Source organism: Spermophilus citellus (assembly GCF_964194105.1).
Source record: "Spermophilus citellus genome assembly, chromosome: 5".
Classification (NCBI taxonomy): Eukaryota; Metazoa; Chordata; class Mammalia; order Rodentia; family Sciuridae; genus Spermophilus; species Spermophilus citellus.
The window spans coordinates 11,717,207-11,735,678 of record NC_138186.1 but is presented as its reverse complement, the minus strand read 5'-3'; the positions used below and the strand labels follow the sequence as shown (position 1 = coordinate 11,735,678).

Genomic DNA, 18,472 nt, shown 5'->3' with positions numbered 1-18,472 from the left:
ACCGGGTCGCACTCCCATCTGCGGCGGCTGAAGGTCAGTCGCGGGCGGGAACCGACGAGGGTTCTACACTCACCAAGCGTCCGTTCTCCTGGGGCGCCACACAGACCGAGCGGCTGCGCGGCCGAGGTCGCCAGGCGCGCGTCTGATGCTGAGGATTTAGCTAAGCCAGGCTGCGTCCCCGGTGGGTGACAGCAGGAGGGAGGGCATCGACGTCCTTCATCTAGAGTGCATTTCTTCCCGGTGGAAGCTGCGAGGCGCTTGGAGCCATACCGATGAACTTAGGACCTAACCGAACCCAGTGCTAAAAAAGGCGGCGAGAAGCGACCAATGCCTGGCACCGGACAGCGAACGTTCCCGCAGCGGAGGAGGGTAGCCCGACCTGGGCAGCTGTGGCGCCACGGGAGCTCGCGCGTTCAACTAGCTTGTCGCGAGAGAACGCGCCCCCGTAGGCCTGGGCCACGCCCCATGGGAATAGGCCCCGCCCCTCATCTTGCGCACGCGCTTCCGTGCCCTGGGGCCTCCAAACCTGCAGGAGGCGATAAAAGTTCACGTCGCTTACTCTTCCCAGCCGCGCTCAGCTGGCGGCTGTTTCCGGGTCAGAAGTCAGACTGATCGGCGCAGCGTGAGCCATGGTGCAGCTCCGTCCGCGCGCGTCCCGCACCCCCGCGTCGGCGGAGGCGATGGTGGATGAAGGCCAACCGGCCTCGGAGGAGGCGGAGCACGGCCTGCTGCTCGGGCAGCCCAGCAGCGGCGCGGCCGCTGAGCCGTTGGAGGATGAGGACGGGGAGGACGAGCTTGACGACGAGGCCCCAGAGGAGCTGACCTTCGCCAGCGCCCAGGCCGAAGCGAGAGAAGAGGAGCGGCGGGTGCGCGAGACCGTGCGCAGGTTCGGAGCCCACGGGCCGGCGGGGAGCACGGGCGCTGGCGATGCCTCGGCCCTGCCCGCTGACCCGCGTCCTTTCTCCCAGGGATAAAACGCTGCTGAAGGAGAAGAGGAAGAGGCGCGAGGAGCTGTTCATCGAGCAGAAGGTGGGAGGGCGGCGGGGCGCCGCGTTCTGCAGCCACCTTGCCGGGCGGGGCGCGCTGTCGCGCGGGGCTGCCGACCTGGTGCGCGGGAGACGGCGCACGGCAGGACCGAGGCGCCGGGGCCCTCCGCTGCCCACCTCGGAAACGCGGGTGGACGAGCTGTGAACGCGAAACGCCCCGGTCGTTGGGCATCGCGGCGGTGGTTTCTCCCGTCGGAGTCTCGGTCGCCGAGATGAAACGGGGCCGTTTGTGAAGGAAGCTGGTTCAGACGCAGGGTCTGGTCGCTCCGCTGTCTCGTGTGGGTAGCTCGGAGAAGTGCCTCCAGGTGGTCCTGCTTGAAGTCCTTTCAACACCTAAGTGACCCGAGGGGGGGAGCTGAGGACACCCTCCAGGTTCTCACAGGTCTGGAGAGCGTGGGAAGTCATTCATTGAGCCCAGTGTCCCCGCCCCCGGGCTCGAGAGCCGGAGTGTCCAGCCCCAAAGTCCAGCTGCCCTTAAGATGGGGACTTGTAACCAGGCGTCGTCTTACACACAGTACTGATTTTTTAATGTCTTTTTTTTCTGAAAGAAAAGAAAACTACTTCCAGATTCTCTTCTAGAACAGTTAACTGCAGCGCCGCACACTGAGTGAGTACTGGACCTTGTTACGTTCTTGCTCACACGTAGCCAGCCATCTCGGGACTCCAGGCTGGAATCCACCCATATAATTGAAGGAATTACGGAACCTAAGTTAATAAGCTTCACAATGGGGATATTTGAATTTGGTGGAAAGAGGGAAATATGGCACTTTTTAGGCTTAGTTTTGTTTATTTCCCTAGATAACTCTAGCTTCTGAGTTCCTAATTGCAGTGTATTCATTGAATAAAGTTTGTTGAGCACTTTTTGCAGTTGGGGCAAAAAAGGATAGACCGTGTTGAATACAAGTGTTTTAATATTTAGTGGAGTGCAAGACAGTTACCCAGCAAGCTCCTAAAACTCAGCTTTTCTCAATCTTGCCTTACCTGCCACTGTTCTTCTTCTTTTCCCCATTTAGTGACTTTGCCATCCACGACATTTAAAAGTCAGCAGTTGTCATCTCCCTCTAGCTCATGGACTCAAGACCGACTGATTTTAGACTGTTAAATATTTGGTTTTTTTGGTCATCCCTCTTGGCTCCCCTTAACTGCTTTAAGTTCAAAAGTTTAGCCCCCTTCTATGTAGGCCAATAGTTTTTAACTTTTTTTTATTAAAAGAAAGTTTTCTAGAATTTCTTTTTTCCTTTTTTTGTACAGGGGATTGAACTCAGGGACACTCAACCACTGAGCCACATCCCAGCTCTCTGTGTTTTATTTAGAGACAGCGTCTCTCTGAGTTGCTTAGGGCCTTGCTTTTGCTGAAGCTGGCTTTTAACTCTGGATCCTCCTGCCCTCAACCTCCCCAGCTGCTGGGATTACAGGTGTGTGCCACCACACCTGGCCAATTCATGTCTTAAATACATATGTAGCTCCGGCTGTTGAATCCTCTTTCATTATTTTAAAATCAACTTAAAAGTGACACCCTCTTTTGACTTCCTCCTTTGTGACCTTTTGTTGCAAATGGTTCTGCATTGTACTCTGTATACTCATACTTTGTCAGTTGTCAGTCTGATCCTTTTCTCCAGTGACTATAAACTGTTGAATTATCCTCTGTGATTTCTCCAAGTGTGCGATTAGGCCTACCTTTGGTTCTATTAATTCTGTTCAAGACTCCATTCTACTGCTTTGAAGCCTAGTAATATGCTTTCAGTTTTAAATCCTGAGAAGGTACTGTGATCCTCAAAGTACTAGATCATTGATTGAGAATTGGTATGGTGCATTGCGGAAAGCCTTTTGCTTGCCCAAAACAGAGATCCTGAGTAAAAATTGAGGATGCCGATAATTGGGCGGGGGGGGGCAAGCCCGAAAGCCAGGAATTGTGTAGCATGTTTTAAGTACTCTGCCATTGTAATCTTTTTTCTTCTTCTTCTTCCCTTAGCATAAAGAAATCACCAGGAAAGTTGAAAGAAGGTATGAATTGTTCTCATTTATGAACTTCTCCTGTGTCAAGTACATTTAAAAATATTTTAGTTCAATGTTACTTGGCCCTTCCTTAGCACAGGCCTAGGTCTAGCCAAGGTTAGCATAAGCCTGTGACTTCTGCTTCTTATAAATAAAACCTATACCCAGGCAAGTCTGTAATAGACTTAAAAGTAAGCTTGAATGCTAATCAGAAAATGGAACTCAATTTTTCAGTTAATTTGCAAAAGAAAAACGAAGAATGTGAAAAAGGAAGTGACTCCAAGAAAGTTAAAGTACAAAAAGTACAGTCTGCCAGGTAATCACCCTGCCCCCCTATAAAAGAAACTGATAAAAGCGGTAGCTTGGCTTGTGTGGAAAATATTTTAATTACTAGCACTTTCAGATTGGATCCTTTGCAAAATATATATATATATATTATGTAAAACACACATTTACTTGCTATGCGAAGTTGTGACTATTTCTTATAAAACCACCCTATACTTCAGTTGTATCTGTGTATATACAAAATTAGAATTAGTTTTTTATATTACTATTTGAAATGAAAAAATAATTCCTTTGAAAATAAGCCAAGGAGGGGTGTCTGTGTTGCTCAGTGGGAGACCCTCTGCCTGGCACATGGGGAGGTGCCCTGGTTGGTCCCTAGCACCACAAAAAAATAAAGCTGTTTATGAAAGTGCATGTCATTTATTTTGATCTTTTGTGTTGATCACCAGCCAGAAAAGCTATTTAGCCCTAAGGCTAAAAGACCAAGATCTGAGAGATTCAAGGCAACAAGCCGCCAAAGCCTTTATACATAATTCTCTGTATGGCCCAGGAACCAACAGAACTACTGGTAATTTGCTTGTGGACTATTTTTGCTCATTTTTTTACTGCAAAATAAACAAGGAAATGATAAATGATTCTCTTTTTTAGTAAATAAGTTTCTGTCTCTTGACAACAAGAGGTTACCGGTGAAAAAGGCTGCAGCCCAGTTTTTGAATCATGCTTGGGGTAAGATTCAGCTCTATTTTCAGCTCTGATACTTTTGTAAGTTGAATGTTCTTTTGAGGACAATAGTTTTGTAATGATAATTGAACAGATCTAGTTTTATATCCCATTCACATGAACCAGAGAATCTTCAAAAGAATGTCTTGAGTTTTACATTTCTCAGGAATTTTAACTAATATTTAATATTCTTATATAAAACTTTCTATTCTAGGAATCCAGAAAAAACAAAACGCCAAGAGGTTTAAACGACGGTGGATGTTCAGAAAGATGAAAACTAATAAATCAAACTAAAAGCCAAATGAAGAATCTGTACTTTGTATGTAGAGAATTTAGAGCATTCATTTCTCTTATAAAAATCTTTTCAAAGTGTCATTATAAAAACCATAATAAGTCTGTGTTTGGAGACATATTTAGCTGTATTTCATCTTTCTGGAATATGATCATGCCTTCTCATCTTTGAGAGCCCTGAAAGAAAAAGTAGTCTTAAAATTATCCCCCCCCCCCTTTTTTTTCAATCCAGTAAACAGTCTTAGGTGTCTGGGTGTCAAACTCAGAAGCAGTTAAAACCATCAACATTAATTGCTCTAATTCTACATTAACTATAAACGTATACATATGCCTAATATATATATATAAACTCGACTGACACGCTAGTATCTGTAGAAGTAAATTTTTAATGGCTGGTTAATTATATCACTACATTTTTATTGCAATATAGTACTCATTTAAGCACTTAAAAATGGAAGGTGTACAAAGATTAAATTAAGACACAGTAAATTGACTAAATATTTGGTTTTTATATAAATAAAGGTCATAACCACACTGTTGACATGTAATACTGTTATAATACAACAGTTAAACTTGTGAGTCTACAACAGAAGTCATCTGTAATTAAACAGGAAACAAAGTTGAAAAGACCATGTTAAAACAAAACTACTGGGACTAACAGGTTGGGATTGTAAGTAGCAACGAACATATTCACTCAGCTCCTGAGTATTTCAAGTTTTACAGTACACATTAAAAATGATTTCTTCCATCAACACTATAAATTCAAACTGTCGGATGTTTATGCATTTTGCAAGTTACACTGATTGAATGCTTATATGGGAGCGGGGGTCGGAACATCTCCCAATTTGAAGTTTACATCACCCACATGCTAACACAAACACAACTTGTTCCATTTCCTCTCCCTTTCTCCCCACAAAGAAGGCAGGACTTTTTGGTTTGTTTTAGGTAATTTTTTAAAGGATTTCTGATGATCGATTTGAATGTCTGAAATTCAGTAATATTTAACTCTTAGACAACTAAGAAGTTAAAGATGGAAAATAATTTCTCCTAACACTAAGTTAGAAAATCATTTGCATCATGCTGTAAACTAGGAAGCAATGTAAAGCGACAAAAACCTGTCCCCAGTACATAATTAAAAAAATCTAAATTTCAAATCAGCCGAGCTGGTCTAACTTCCATGTTGACTATGCCACAATATAAGTGTGAGCTCTTGAAATGCATAGCTAATGTAGGTAGTCTTCCACTGTGGCAAATGCACAGGAGCCGATTCCTGATCGAGCCATCAGTCCTAGACATTGTGTAGCCTGTCCCATTGCTAGGGCAAGTGGAGGTTGCTTTGGCAGATTGTGGGTTTCTGAGGAAAAAGGATTTAAAAACAGAAATAGCAGTAAGACATTTTTAAAAATAATCAAGAAAACATTGTGTTTCCTACTCAAGTATCTGCCTATATGGCTTCCTATGACCTCACTAGCAAAGGCAGAGTGATGCCTTGAACATACTGTTCCCAGGTGACCAACAGAGAAAAACTTACAAAATCATGCTCTGAAAGTATCAGACACGTACCTATGATGGGAAAGACAACTTATCTGACATTCGGTCTGGGAAGTAATATTTAATATTTCTCTTCTACTTGACCAGAGTGGGTTGACATTAACCAGGGGGAGAACCAGGTTTTCATTAAGTTTCCAGTGACACCCACCACCTTGAGAGGACAGAATTCAATTGAAGCTGCCTGCCTACCCCCAAAGCATAGTGGTCAGTGATATCTGGGGTAGATAATAGTGATGTCAGAGAACATACAGAAGGATCACCCTAAAATTTTGGAGGAATCAACTTAAAATTGATAGTTCAGACACTTTAAAAAGTGGAAGTTTTTAGAGTGCTACATACCATAAATTTGTCAGCTGGAGCAGAAGTACAATAATTAACACATTTATTACTTGCAGAGACAAAAAAGTAAAGGTAAAAGTAGTCTAACTCAGAAGCTGGTAATTTCTCTGTATGTTGACCGGTGTCTGAATTTATGGGGATTCTCTATTAGTAAAATTTACTAGTCTCTCATTGGCATAGTTGACAAGAAAGGGCAAATACAGAGATACACAGCTGGTAAGGAGCCCCATATAATTCAATTCCCCTTGATTCAGAACTTGGAATAGCAACAGGCTGGGTGTGATGGTGCAAGTGGCTCGGGAGGCTAAGGCAGGAGGATTGTGAATTCAACCAGCCTCAGCAACTTTAGATCCGGTCTCTAAATAAAATTTACAAAAGACTAGTGATTTGGGGCTGGGTTGTGGCTCAGTGGTAGAGTGCTCCCCTTGCACGTGTGCAGCCCTGGGTTCGATCCTCAGCACCATATAAAAGTAAATAAATAAAATGAAGGTATTGTGTCCAACTACAATTTTTTTTTTTTTTTTTAAAGGACTAGTGATGTGGCTCAGGGGTTAAGCACCTCTGGATTCAATCCCTGTAACCCCTGCCCTTCCCAAATTGCACTATGGTGATGAGAGAAAAAAAATACTTCCTAAAGAATCAAAGCAGGGGAAAAAGAAAAAAAAAAAATCAAAAGCAAGCTTAGAATGTAAAGGTACAAGGGAAAAGGAAATGAGAATTCCTTGAAAAGTATTCAAGGTACACAGACCAGTGAGAACAATACTCTTCAAAACATCTGTGGGTTAAGATTATTAAAGAACTCATTTACTAATGCTGAAAAAGTTTTTTTTTTTTAAATGACTCTTGAAGACTAACAGGGAAATAATTAACCTTGCTCAAATACATTCATTAGGTACACGATTACAGTCTCATTTTAGCCAACAGAGGCATCCAGTAATAAAAATACTTAAATTTTTAGACATAAGAAAATCATAAGAATTACATATAAATGCATCATGCACTATGTAGGAAAATCTATATAATACCACACAATATAAATATGCATAGTAATTTATAATTTGTCATTAATTTTACAGGAATGACAGTTAATGAACTGAAGCACTAATTATAGCTGAACCTATTATAGCACAGTAAGAATACACATCTTAGATAGGTTCCAGAACAATTTAATTCCTTTGAGGAACCCAACAAATAAGAAAATTGGTCACTTTTCTCCAAAAATTCTGCCCAAGTTTGAGTTGTACCTGGCAATTAGGACTGCATGACCAGCTATAGTATAATAATTTCAAACAACAGTCTTCCCTACAGAGCCACTATTGTTACTAATTTCTCTTATTTTTGTCAGTAGAGCTAAGTGGATTCTGTATAACCAAAAACACATTAACCAAAAGAAATTCATATCATTTACTATTACACAAATTAACTCAAAAACTACCACACGAAGGACACTACTCCCATTCCTAAACAAAGACTTAATGAACTTTATAAAGGTCTGCCCCTTACAAAAGTTAATTAAATGTGAGTACTGATATCACCCCGGTCCTTCACTGCAAGTCTTCCAGTGTGTAACACTGCCCACGTCTTACTAACATAGTTTGAAATGTGTGACTAAAAGACCTGAACCCTAACAGGGCTGACACCTGAGCAGCCGTCTAAACAGGACTGAAGTCCCATGTTGTCTGGAGAATCAGAATCTAAAAGTCAGATGAAAAATCACTGTTCTCTAAATTACCTTTGAAGAGAACTGCCCCCAAATTAAAGGTTTTATTGTATACAATTAACCTATATTTACTAAGAAATATATAAATGTTAGCACAAATACCCTCAAATATTCTGAGAGGCTAGGTGAAGTTGTGCTTTTTGGTTTTACTTACCTAATATTGCACTATTAAGAGCTGAGCACACAGGTTCCCTCTGAATTGGGTCAAGCTGATTTCCAACTGGGCTATTCCAAGGATCTGAATATGCTAGTAAACTGAAAGCATCCTGTTGAAAACAAACAATTTGATTTTCAATTCAAATAGTTCAACTGTTATGTTCACAAGCTGAGAGCTGGTTCCAAGCTGAGAGAGAGAGAGAGAGAGAGAGAGAGAGATACATGAAATAATCCTTCAAGTCATTAGTCTACTGTAATCTTTAAACTCCTTTTTCCCAGTCTGGGATGCTATTTTTTTTTCTTTCTTTTCCCTGCAGTGCTGAGGATCCAACCCAGGACCTCAAGTGCTCAGCCACTACCCTCCACCCCATCCCCTGATTTAGATAAATGTTACCTTCAACTTCCATCTTGCCTGTTTGTACAGTTACGTGCTGCATAAAGACATCCAGGCCAGTGACAGACCACGTACGTAACAGTGGTCTCTAAGACTGTAATGGAGCTGAAAATTCCTGTGGACTAGTGACAGCATAGCTGGTGTCATGTTTTAGCACAATGCACACTCACCTGTTTGCGGGGGGTGCTGGTGTAAACAAACCTACTGCACTGCCACTTGTGTATATTAGGTAGACGACACTTGGTAATGTGTGACTGCCAAGCCCAGGCCACGCCACATGCCCACTGTACAGCCGAGGTGTGTAGGTCTGTTTAAGTACACTCTGATGTGTGCACAAAAAGACAAACTACCTAACAACACATTTCTTGGAACATAGCCATGTTGTCAAGTGACCCGAAAGCATGGGATTCAGAAGTTTATGCCAATTCAAAAATATTTAAGAATTGAAAAATAACTACCATCACATGTAGTCTGAGGAGGGGAGGATGATTTCTAAGACTCAACTACAGCAAAAAATGTTTTCAGATGCTCTTCTCTAGTCTTTTTTCTTTGACTCCTTATAAAGTGGGTCAGTTATTCATCCTTGTGTGGATCAAGGTTAAGTCTGAGGAATGAGAAGGAAGCAGCTGAGAATATTAAGAGAGCCCCCTAAAGAGTTTGGGAGTTGCTCAGCAGTCAGAGGTACAAAATCAAAGCCATCCATAGTCTTTGAATAAAGATGAGTAACATCTTCACATAATTCAGTGTGAATAAATCAATTAATCAAGAAATATCTTTAAGAAATAGAGCCATAATAACATTTTCTGAGCTTTGTGCAATTTAAAATAAAAAACATGGTAAGCTAATGGCATATAATCAAGTTTTTAAAGGTACCACATAAATCACACCTTCCTTCACGCTGCTCAATTAGTATAAATTCTAACAAGGCAATCAAGTCAGAAGTATAAAAATGTCTTAAGAATTCTTCAACACATTTCATAATCTCAAATATCACTTTAACACACGAGTTCTCAAAATGCAGTCGTGGGACACACAAGTCCAAGAAGACCCTTTGAGGAGATCTGTGAAGTCGAAACTATTTTCATAATGACACTAAGATATTCTTTGTCTTTTTTACTTACATTCTTTCATAACTATAAAGTAGAGTTTTCCAGAGGCTATATGATGTGTGTATCACAACAGATTCAGAAATAGGTATAAGAATCCAGCTCATCTATTAAAGCAAGCATTGAAGAGATTTGCAAAAAATATAAAGCAACACTACTACTCATCTTGGAGAGAGGCTGGCTTGGGGAAGAGAGCTATTTTTCTTTAAAATGTTACTTAATGAGTTTACTGTAGGATCAATGACTAATTTCAGCTTCAGAATTCAAAATCTAAACTTTCACAACTTCCCCCCCCTTGTATGGAAGGAAAACCCCAGGGCCTCAGGCATGCTAGGCCACTGCTCTACTATGCAGCTGCATCCCCAACCCTTTTAAAAATACTTTTGTTGTAAGATGGGGGAACCCTATCTAAATTTAATAATACAGTTTGCAGTATTAAGGACTGACTCCAAGTCCTTGCAAAGGCTGGACAAATGCTCTACCTTTGTGGTGTATCCCCCAGTCTTTTTTATTTTGAGACAGGGTCTCACTAAATTGCCCAGGCTGGCCTCCAACTTGTGATACTCCTGTCTCAACCTCCCAAGCACCTGGGAACACAGGCTTGCACCAACATGAACAACTAGTTCTAACTTCCAATATGGTAAGTATCAATAGATGCAAACAACATAAACAAAAATACTCTTTGGGAATCCTTAATTTTTAAAGGATTCAGATACCAACAAGACTAAGAGACACTGTCCTAAAATATTCTCAGAACTTAGCAAAGAAATACTCAGTTTTCCAAATAATTTTAGAAATCTAAAATAATAGAGACAAAGTATTAAGCTTCCTCTAAGCACTCTTGATTTCAGGAAAAGTTCTAAAATGTTGTGCAATGATGTATATTGGTACTATACATTAGAGGTGAGACAGAGAAATATTTAAAGGTGGGTGGGGAAAGTTAAGGCATATTCTAACTTTAAGAAAATTTTAAACTTCTAAAGCAAATATGGACAGCTAGTTTTCTGATACATGAATGTTTGATTTGAATTCTAATATATACCAATTTTATTTAACTTTTTAAAAAATTGTAATTTCACCTTGGGGTTGGGGGGTGAGGGGCTGGGAGTAGCTCAGGGTCCCCGTCAGAAATAGCACTTATTGTGCTACACAGTAGATGAAGTACCAACTCTGGTGAATAGACTTCTTTTTACACCTCATCTACAAGACTTTGAACCTTTCCAAGAGGCCCTTCACCCATCCTAGGCAGGGGGGCACTGATATGTGTACATAGCGGGTACACTGAGGCCACTGCGAAAGTCACTGTGCTTTTACTGATTTTTTTGCAGAGTGTATTATATCAAGGGCAACTAGGCACTGCCCACTGTTACTCTTAGTTGAGGTCTGGAGAGGTGGGCAGGGGGCTTGCCCTTTCCTACCACACCTAAGCATCATTTCAAGAACATTTTATATGCCTCTCTCCCTTTTGCAATGGTTGCAAGTGGTATGGCAGGAGGGGAGGGGAGGTGTCTTTCTAAAATCTTCTGGACGAATTGTTCAGAACAAATCAACTTTCAAAGTCCCATAACATGTTCCCAACTAACTACAATTTGACTTCAGTAGAGAACTCCTCCATCTTGAACTGATACACAAAATTGAGGTTAACTTTGAACTAGTTAGGTTACTCCATTTAGCAGATGCATATTTAGGTGAAATTCTAGGAAGTGATTATTAAATGAATATACCAAATTCATGAACACTCACTATCAATGCTCACCATCGACTGTGGATATTAACCCACAAAAGATTTTAAAATGAAATTCAACTACTCTGGCCATGAAACATGACCCAATCCTTCACTAATCCCCATAAAAATGAAAAACACACATTATATATTCAATTTGCTGCAATCCTGGAACAATGTTTACTAAAATACTACAACTATAGTCTTATCGGTGCACTCACACTTCTCTTAGTAACTCTACCAAATGTTACTAAGAATTAATAAAGCAAGCTGACACAGGCACACAAACACAGAAATGTAACAGAACTGGGACTTGGACCATATTTTTTCAGCCTGAAGCCCAATGCTCTTCTTGGTAGATCAGCTGCTTAATCCCATCAAATATTTCACTAGCGAATGGACAAAAAGCAGGTCCAAGTTCCCCAACAAGAATTCCTAGCACACTCCTCAAGGTTTTACAAAACTACATTTCAGCTCCTTGAACCCATTTACAACCCCTCCAAGGGAAAGCACACTCACCTTCAGCATTTTCTTATTTGCTGTGTTCTTGCCACACTCTCTCCTCAGCTGCTCGCTCATTGCCTGCAGCTCTCGTCCAAAGTGGATCATTCTCTCTATGGCAGCCTGACTTCCACCACACAACTGGCGTCTCAACTGACTTGAATCAACTTCTGTAAGCAAAACAACCAAGTATTTTACGACCTATGGTGAACAATGGAGAAACTAATATAAAATTTTAATAACATTTGGTATATTCATTTAATAGTCACTCCTAATATTTCATCTAAAATTTTTTATCCATCTTTTAAATTTAGTACGGAAGTTTGCAGCTAAAAGGTGTACTTTATTTGGGTCTCAAGGGTCTAAGATCCAATAGCCAGCCTGCAGCTGAGAATCAGGTGACAATCCTTTAATGTCAGAAGGGGTCTCACACCTCAGGGGAACTTTATGAACATAAAGTTAATGCAGTGCAGCTCCAGGGTGGAGCACAAGCTCAGCCAACACAAGGCCTGGGTTCTATCACCAGCTCTGCAAAAAACAAATGAGCTTTTTAAAATTAAGTGCAACTCTACAGCTGTATTGAGCAACATAAAAAAAGAAAAGGAAAAAATATATAGCAATTGCCTCTCAGGCTTCTGTAACTGATAGGCAGAGATGGAATAAAATATTTGTGGAAGCTAAGACTAAATGACTTCAATAAAAGCACAGAAGAGCCGGGTGCAGTGGCACACACCTGTAATCCCAGCTGCTCCGGAGATTGAAGCAGAAGGATCACAAGTTCAAAGCCAGCCTCAGCAAAAAAGAGGCGATAAGCAACCCAGTGAAACTCTGTCTCTAAATCAGATATAATTAGGACTGGGAATGAAGCTCAGCGGTCAAATGCCCCCTGCCCCCCACCCCCCGCCCCCGAGTTCAATTCTCTGTTCCCCCACACCTTCCCCCTCCCCCCAAAAAAACACAGAAGATCCCATATTTTACTAATCAGTAAAAGGATGAATTACACTATTAGAAAAATACTATTTTTAGAAAATATTTTTACATATCTTAACAATTATCAATATCATAACCATATTATTATATTATTATAATATAACCGTAAGTCATTAATAACTATGTCATTAATATGATGAAGATGATGATAATGGCTAACTTTTAGTAAGTACTTTGTATTCTTAGCTTTCAGTAAATGAATAACTCATTTACTCTTCCCAGGGCCTATAAGACAGTTATTATTTTACCCATTTTACAGATGAAGAAACTTGAGGCACAGACCAGTTAGGCACTTTGTGCAAGGTCAAACAGCTAGTATGTGGCGACTGCAGAAATCAAATCCAGGTAATCTTGATCTTCATCACTATGTTTAAAATACTCTTTGGAGGTTGAGGTTCCTGATATGTAAGAGCAAAACTAGGCTGCCTTTTTTTTTTTAATATTTATTTTTTAGTTGTAATTGGACATAATACCTTTATTTTATTTATTTTTATGTGGTGCTGAGGATCAAACCCAGGGTCTGGCACATGCTAGGTGAGCACTCTACTGCTAAGCCACAACCCCAGCCCTAGACTGCCTTTTTAACAATTGGAATGTACACCTTTTAATCTTGAATGCTAAGAAATCTAATGTTGCTATGAAATTCCAACAAATAATTTATAAGATCTAATAATTTTCACTGTGTATTTGATGAGAAAGTTTGCTGGTGACTTGACTTTAGGATACAACCTACTACATAAATTATCAACAAAATAAATTATGCATACAAATATATCTTTGAGCCACATTTTTTTTTTTAAATAGTGGGAGAGGTCCTACGTAAGCACCTTCTATGTGTCTAGCACAGTACTGTATATAGTCATGTTTATATTAAATGAATTTAAGAAACTATTTAATTAAAATTTATACATCATTCTTGATTCATTTGGCCTTATTGACTTCATTGAAATAAGTGCTACAAGTTTTTAGATCTTCAACCTTAAACATCCTAACGGCTCAAAGTTCTGTAAGCTAGTTCTCCTGCATTAATGACAGTACTCAAGTCAAACTGGGCAAAGAGAACTGTCTGGCACTTAATTTCAGAAGGAACTAAAAGTATCTCTACTGTCTTAACAACCCACTCTGAAAAAGCTTAAGTTATTCATTCTTTAAATTTGGTTTATGCTCATCAGCTGTGAATCAGTACAAGTAAAAACATAACCTTGTAGCCATAATTTTTATTAAAAATTTAAGAAATATCACTGCAGACCCATTTCGGTGTCACAATCTTCCATTTCGTGGTCATGTTTTGAGCTACCATTTAGGAAGCCATTGGATGAGGTTTCTCCAACTCCATTGGAGTAGTGATCTGTTTCCATGTCTACATCATTACTGAAAATGAAAAAACAAACCTAATTTTAGAAATATCATATTTGCAGCTTTGTTTAAAATCAGTTACCACTTAAGTGCATGGCCTATGTATAGACTAACTTTAAAAGGCAACAGCAATCTGGAAAGAAGGTTTTTGGTTAAATCCTGAATGGATTCAGAGCCAAACACATAGCTGACTTTTAACAAACTCAAACCCGTGAGGACAAGAGAGGGAAAAAAGGTAGATGTGCAAAAGTGAAGTGATTTTGTGACTTTACAACAATATGGAGAAGTTGTACTGCAGGGCGATGATTCTATTTTTCAAACTCAGGTCTGCACTTCCCTGTTCAACTCCTGCCCCAGAACCCCCCCAGCCATCCCTCCCCGCTGCTCCCTGCACTCATTTCCAGCATGTCAAGCACAAACCTCACTCTCCAACAACTGCACCTGACTCCCGGGGCCACAGCCTTCTTCTGCCCTCACTTCACTGCTTCTAGAATGCTGTAGGTTCTAGAGCCTTTGTCGGTATTACTCAACAATTCTCAAAGGTAAATAATATTCCCAAAATGAAGGTTTCAGAAAACTGTTATATACATTTATTAATGTCAAAATGAACCCCACTATCATGTACAACTATAATGCACTAAAAATAAAAATAAACAAATTTTCAAAACTCAAAGTTTCATCTGCTCCCACCTTTTCAGCTTCACCCCCACCTCCCAGAGGCTAGATTAGCGGCCAGGAGTTCTAACCTACTGCTGAGTCTCCATTTCGACTTTTTATTTTTGAGACAGGGTCTCACTGTGTTGCCTAGACTGATCTTAAACTCGCAAACCTGATTCCACCTTGCAAACAGCTGGGAGCTCAACAAATCTCCAACTGCTGTTGGATGGTTTCTGGGCAGTTTCTGATTTTCGTTCATTCCACGCTGAATGAAATAACTACAACTCCCACGCTCTCACAAGCAAAACTCTATGTCCAATCTTTTAAGATTCCTCCTATGAAGATCTAGGTAAATAGTTTCATAACCCAAAGGTAAATATTTGATGAAAATTTAGGGAAATACTTAAATAAAAAATAATGACTTTTACCATCATAAAAGCAATTATAAATTCATTTAAATAATAAAACAAATATAATCGCTAGTTAATACAGGTAGCACATTCACCTGTGTGTGTGTGTGTGAGAGAGAGAGAGAGAGAGAGCGCGAGCTAGCGAGCGCACCCCCCCCCACAATCGAACACATGCAATGTGTGGGTGCAGGTGCTCCTGTTTGTGAAATCTGTAAGGTAAGAGAGATTTTGGGAGAAGGGGACAATGGTCCTAGGACTCCACACTAGACTTATTCAGTCAGAAATGTTTATTATCTTGACAAACTTAGAGAAATAAAACTTCAAAAATAATAACATACTAATTTTTTTATTTACTTGGGTTTTCAATTTAATATTTGAGAGGCACTCATTCATTTACACACATTTAAGAGCCTCTGAGGCAAGTTGCTCATCAGGTACGAGGAACATTATGTAACAGCCTCTGTCCCCCCATAGCAAATGGCCTATGCAAAGCTAATGAAGTCAGTCTAGTCGAGTGACCATGATCAGAACTGTGACCAAAGTCCATCACAACATGGGGGCTGGGGGGATGATCCTAGAACAGTGACATATGAAGTTGAGTTTTGCAGACTGAACAGAAGCTATAACTAAGGGGAGGAGGGCAAGGGGAAGACCATTTCAGATGGTGGGAACCATGGGGAGAAAGCACAGTTTGCAAGTCCTAAATCCTGGGAAGCATGATCAGCTCAGCAACTTACTGCCTCCTAATTATTGACCTTAACATCTGTAAAATGGTTTAAACAGTTACTACCACCTTTGTCTACTTAACAATATTAATAAAGGAAAACCGTTACCGAATGACTTTTTGTTTAACGCAATTCAAACATTTACTGGCTTTCCCTTCTCTCTCACACACAGAAAGAAGGGATGCTATGTCATCACCCTTCCTTTAAGCTGAACTCAGGTAATAACAGGTCTATTTAGCAACTTCCAGCTATGAGGAGAGTATTTAAGAGAAAAACCACAAACTGACCACAATTTTACCATCAAAGGCAGAACCTCTATTAACAATAAAGTGCCAATTATAAAGCATTAAAGGCTTAACATTAAAAAATTTCCATTCATGATTTCTTTACATATATTTGAGGGGGCAGGGTACTGGGGATTGAACTCGGGGGCACTCGACCACTGAGCCACATCCCCAGCCCTATTTTGTATTTTATTTAGAGAAGGGTCTTACTGAGTTGCTTAGTGCCTCACTTTTGCTGAGGCTGCCTTTGAACTTGTGATCCTCCTGCCTCTGCCTCCTGAGCCGCTGGGATTACAGGCGTGTGCCAACACACGTGGCTACTATAATATCTTAGTTATTATTTTCCAATATGTTATTAGCTACTGTGAAAGATCATCCCAACCTCCTCAGCAAAAGGCAGGCATTTTTTTCCTGCCACTTTTGTGGTCCTCTATCATAACCTTAGTGCACAACACCATTACTTTCATAAATTTTTGTCACTGTGTCAGATAACCCAAAAATTTTGATTAAATCTTCAAATTTTCAAAAACTTATTTTTTTAAACACAGATTTCTTTCTGGTGAACCATATTTCCTATATGATTCCACACTAAAAATTAGGTTCTATCCTTCAATAAAAAAATGTTGTACTGATAAACATTCCCAATAAATGCACTGTCACCAACTAAGTTAAAGTTATAAGGCCATATCAATATCAAACTGCTTCAGATGTTAATGATTAGATAGGATAAATGCACAAGAATTTGCTCCTGAACATTCATATTCAATTTAAGTGATTACATTTCATGGACTTTTAGGATCCATGAATATCAAACCTGAGTCAAGGTTCACAGTACATTGATAAGAGATGTTATCTTCTCTCAAAGCTCCTCAAAGTCAGTTTCATACCTAAAAGACTGTTTGATTGATACCTAGGCCTTCAGTACTTTTGTCAAGCTACTGGCTACCGTATGATTGAGCTACTGGTCATGTGCAAGCTCCTTAAATACTTTCAAACTAAACATTTTACCAAAAAAACTCACACAGAAAAATCAAGGTGTAAATTTATCTAATGTTAAATTAGAGGTTAAATATACTATTCATGCCTTAATTTGAAAACAACAAATGGAATTTTCACGGTGATCTGAAGAAATTGGCAGGAAAAAAGATCCACAGAGTCTTTCGTCTGTCCTTCCATCTGTCATCATCATCTCACCAGAGGAAAAGAAGGTAGGAGAACAAGGAACTAAAGTAAAAAACCCACATGCATTTAGGAAACTGAAATACTTTGAAGAGATGACTCCCTACTTTCTACTTTGTGGGGACCTGAGAACTCTCAGATCCTAAATGAGTCATATAGATTCTTTCAAAATTATTAGATATAAAATTATAGATGATGACATCTATAACTTGGTCTTTTATACTGATGCAAAAGCTACCTACCTGGTGAAGTTGTTAACTTGTTGTGACCTTGACATATTTATACTGTTCAATTCTGGTACATTCAGATTGGATGACTGATGTTTACTATGGCAATATGATTGATGTGCTTTATTTGATATTACACCATTACTACAACTTTCAAAACCTGGGGGGGGGGGGGGAGGGGGGAAAAAGGTACCATATGGAAATAGAAACAAACAAAAAACAACATTAATTAGGCTGCAAGTAATGTCCCCATATTTGATTTTATATTAAGATTTTTCAGATATAGGAAATCAATGGACTATTTAAATAGTAAATAGCTTCTCTGAGGTACTGAAAGCATTTCATTGTATGCTATAATTATTATCTCCTCTAACATTTCTTGTTTATGGATCTTACTTAATCCCCACAATCCCCATGAGGGCACTACAATCATGTACTGCTTAACAATAGGAATACACTGAGAGTAATGTGCTGTTAGGCAATGTTGTCCTCATGCTGACATCGAATTGTACTTCCATAAACCTACTATACACATAAGCCCCAATGATACAGTACATTGCTCCTACTCCAAGAACCTGGATAGCATTTTGCTGTACTGAATACTGTAGGACATTGTTACACAATGATAAAATGGTGTATCTAGACCTAGAAAAGACACATTAAAAATACCATGCAATGGGAATTTTTCTGCTCCATTGAAGTCTCATGGGACCACTATCATATATATGGCTGCTCGTCAGTGACAAAGATATTGTTATGTGGCATATTCCCATCATACCCGCTTGACATGAGTACACAATGGCTCAGAGTTTGTCCA

The 18,472-nt window shown here is 39.9% G+C and overlaps 2 protein-coding genes across 4 annotated transcripts in view; one reads left to right on the top strand and one right to left on the bottom strand.

Moving 5' to 3' along the window:
• Positions 1 to 493: 493 nt before the first annotated feature.
• NOL7 (nucleolar protein 7) lies at positions 494 to 4,359 on the top strand. The gene is made up of 8 exons (XM_081293961.1): positions 494 to 886; positions 969 to 1,029; positions 1,595 to 1,653; positions 3,019 to 3,050; positions 3,276 to 3,357; positions 3,776 to 3,894; positions 3,975 to 4,052; positions 4,261 to 4,359. The coding sequence occupies exons 1-8, from the start codon at positions 630 to 632 to the stop codon at positions 4,338 to 4,340; spliced, it is 768 nt and encodes a 255-aa protein (XP_081150087.1). The 5' UTR covers positions 494 to 629; the 3' UTR covers positions 4,341 to 4,359.
• Positions 4,360 to 4,703: 344 nt separating this feature from the next.
• RANBP9 (RAN binding protein 9) overlaps positions 4,704 to 18,472 on the bottom strand; it is an 88,629-nt gene continuing 74,860 nt past the window's right edge. For 2 of the 3 annotated variants that reach the window (XM_081293951.1, XM_081293953.1), the window contains exons 10-14: positions 17,671 to 17,815; positions 14,067 to 14,188; positions 11,846 to 11,997; positions 8,102 to 8,213; positions 4,704 to 5,691 (exon numbers count right to left, since the gene is read on the bottom strand). In XM_081293951.1, coding sequence (XP_081150077.1) covers positions 5,561 to 5,691; positions 8,102 to 8,213; positions 11,846 to 11,997; positions 14,067 to 14,188; positions 17,671 to 17,815 — 662 coding nt within the window. In that variant the 3' untranslated portion in view covers positions 4,704 to 5,560. Of the gene's footprint in view, positions 5,692 to 8,101; positions 8,291 to 11,845; positions 11,998 to 14,066; positions 14,189 to 17,670; positions 17,816 to 18,472 lie in introns of those variants that run through there. The other variant, XM_081293952.1, reaches the window with a different exon arrangement.

Excerpts from the sequence above, each read along its gene's own strand:
- NOL7 (XM_081293961.1), top strand. The coding sequence starts at position 630 with ATGGTGCAGCTCCGTCCGCGCGCGTCCCGCACCCCCGCGTCGGCGGAG. Across the intron at positions 1,030-1,594 it reads AGCTGTTCATCGAGCAGAAG|AAAAGAAAACTACTTCCAGA; the intron begins GTGGGAGGGCGG and ends TTTTTCTGAAAG. Across the intron at positions 3,051-3,275 it reads ACCAGGAAAGTTGAAAGAAG|TTAATTTGCAAAAGAAAAAC; the intron begins GTATGAATTGTT and ends TCAATTTTTCAG.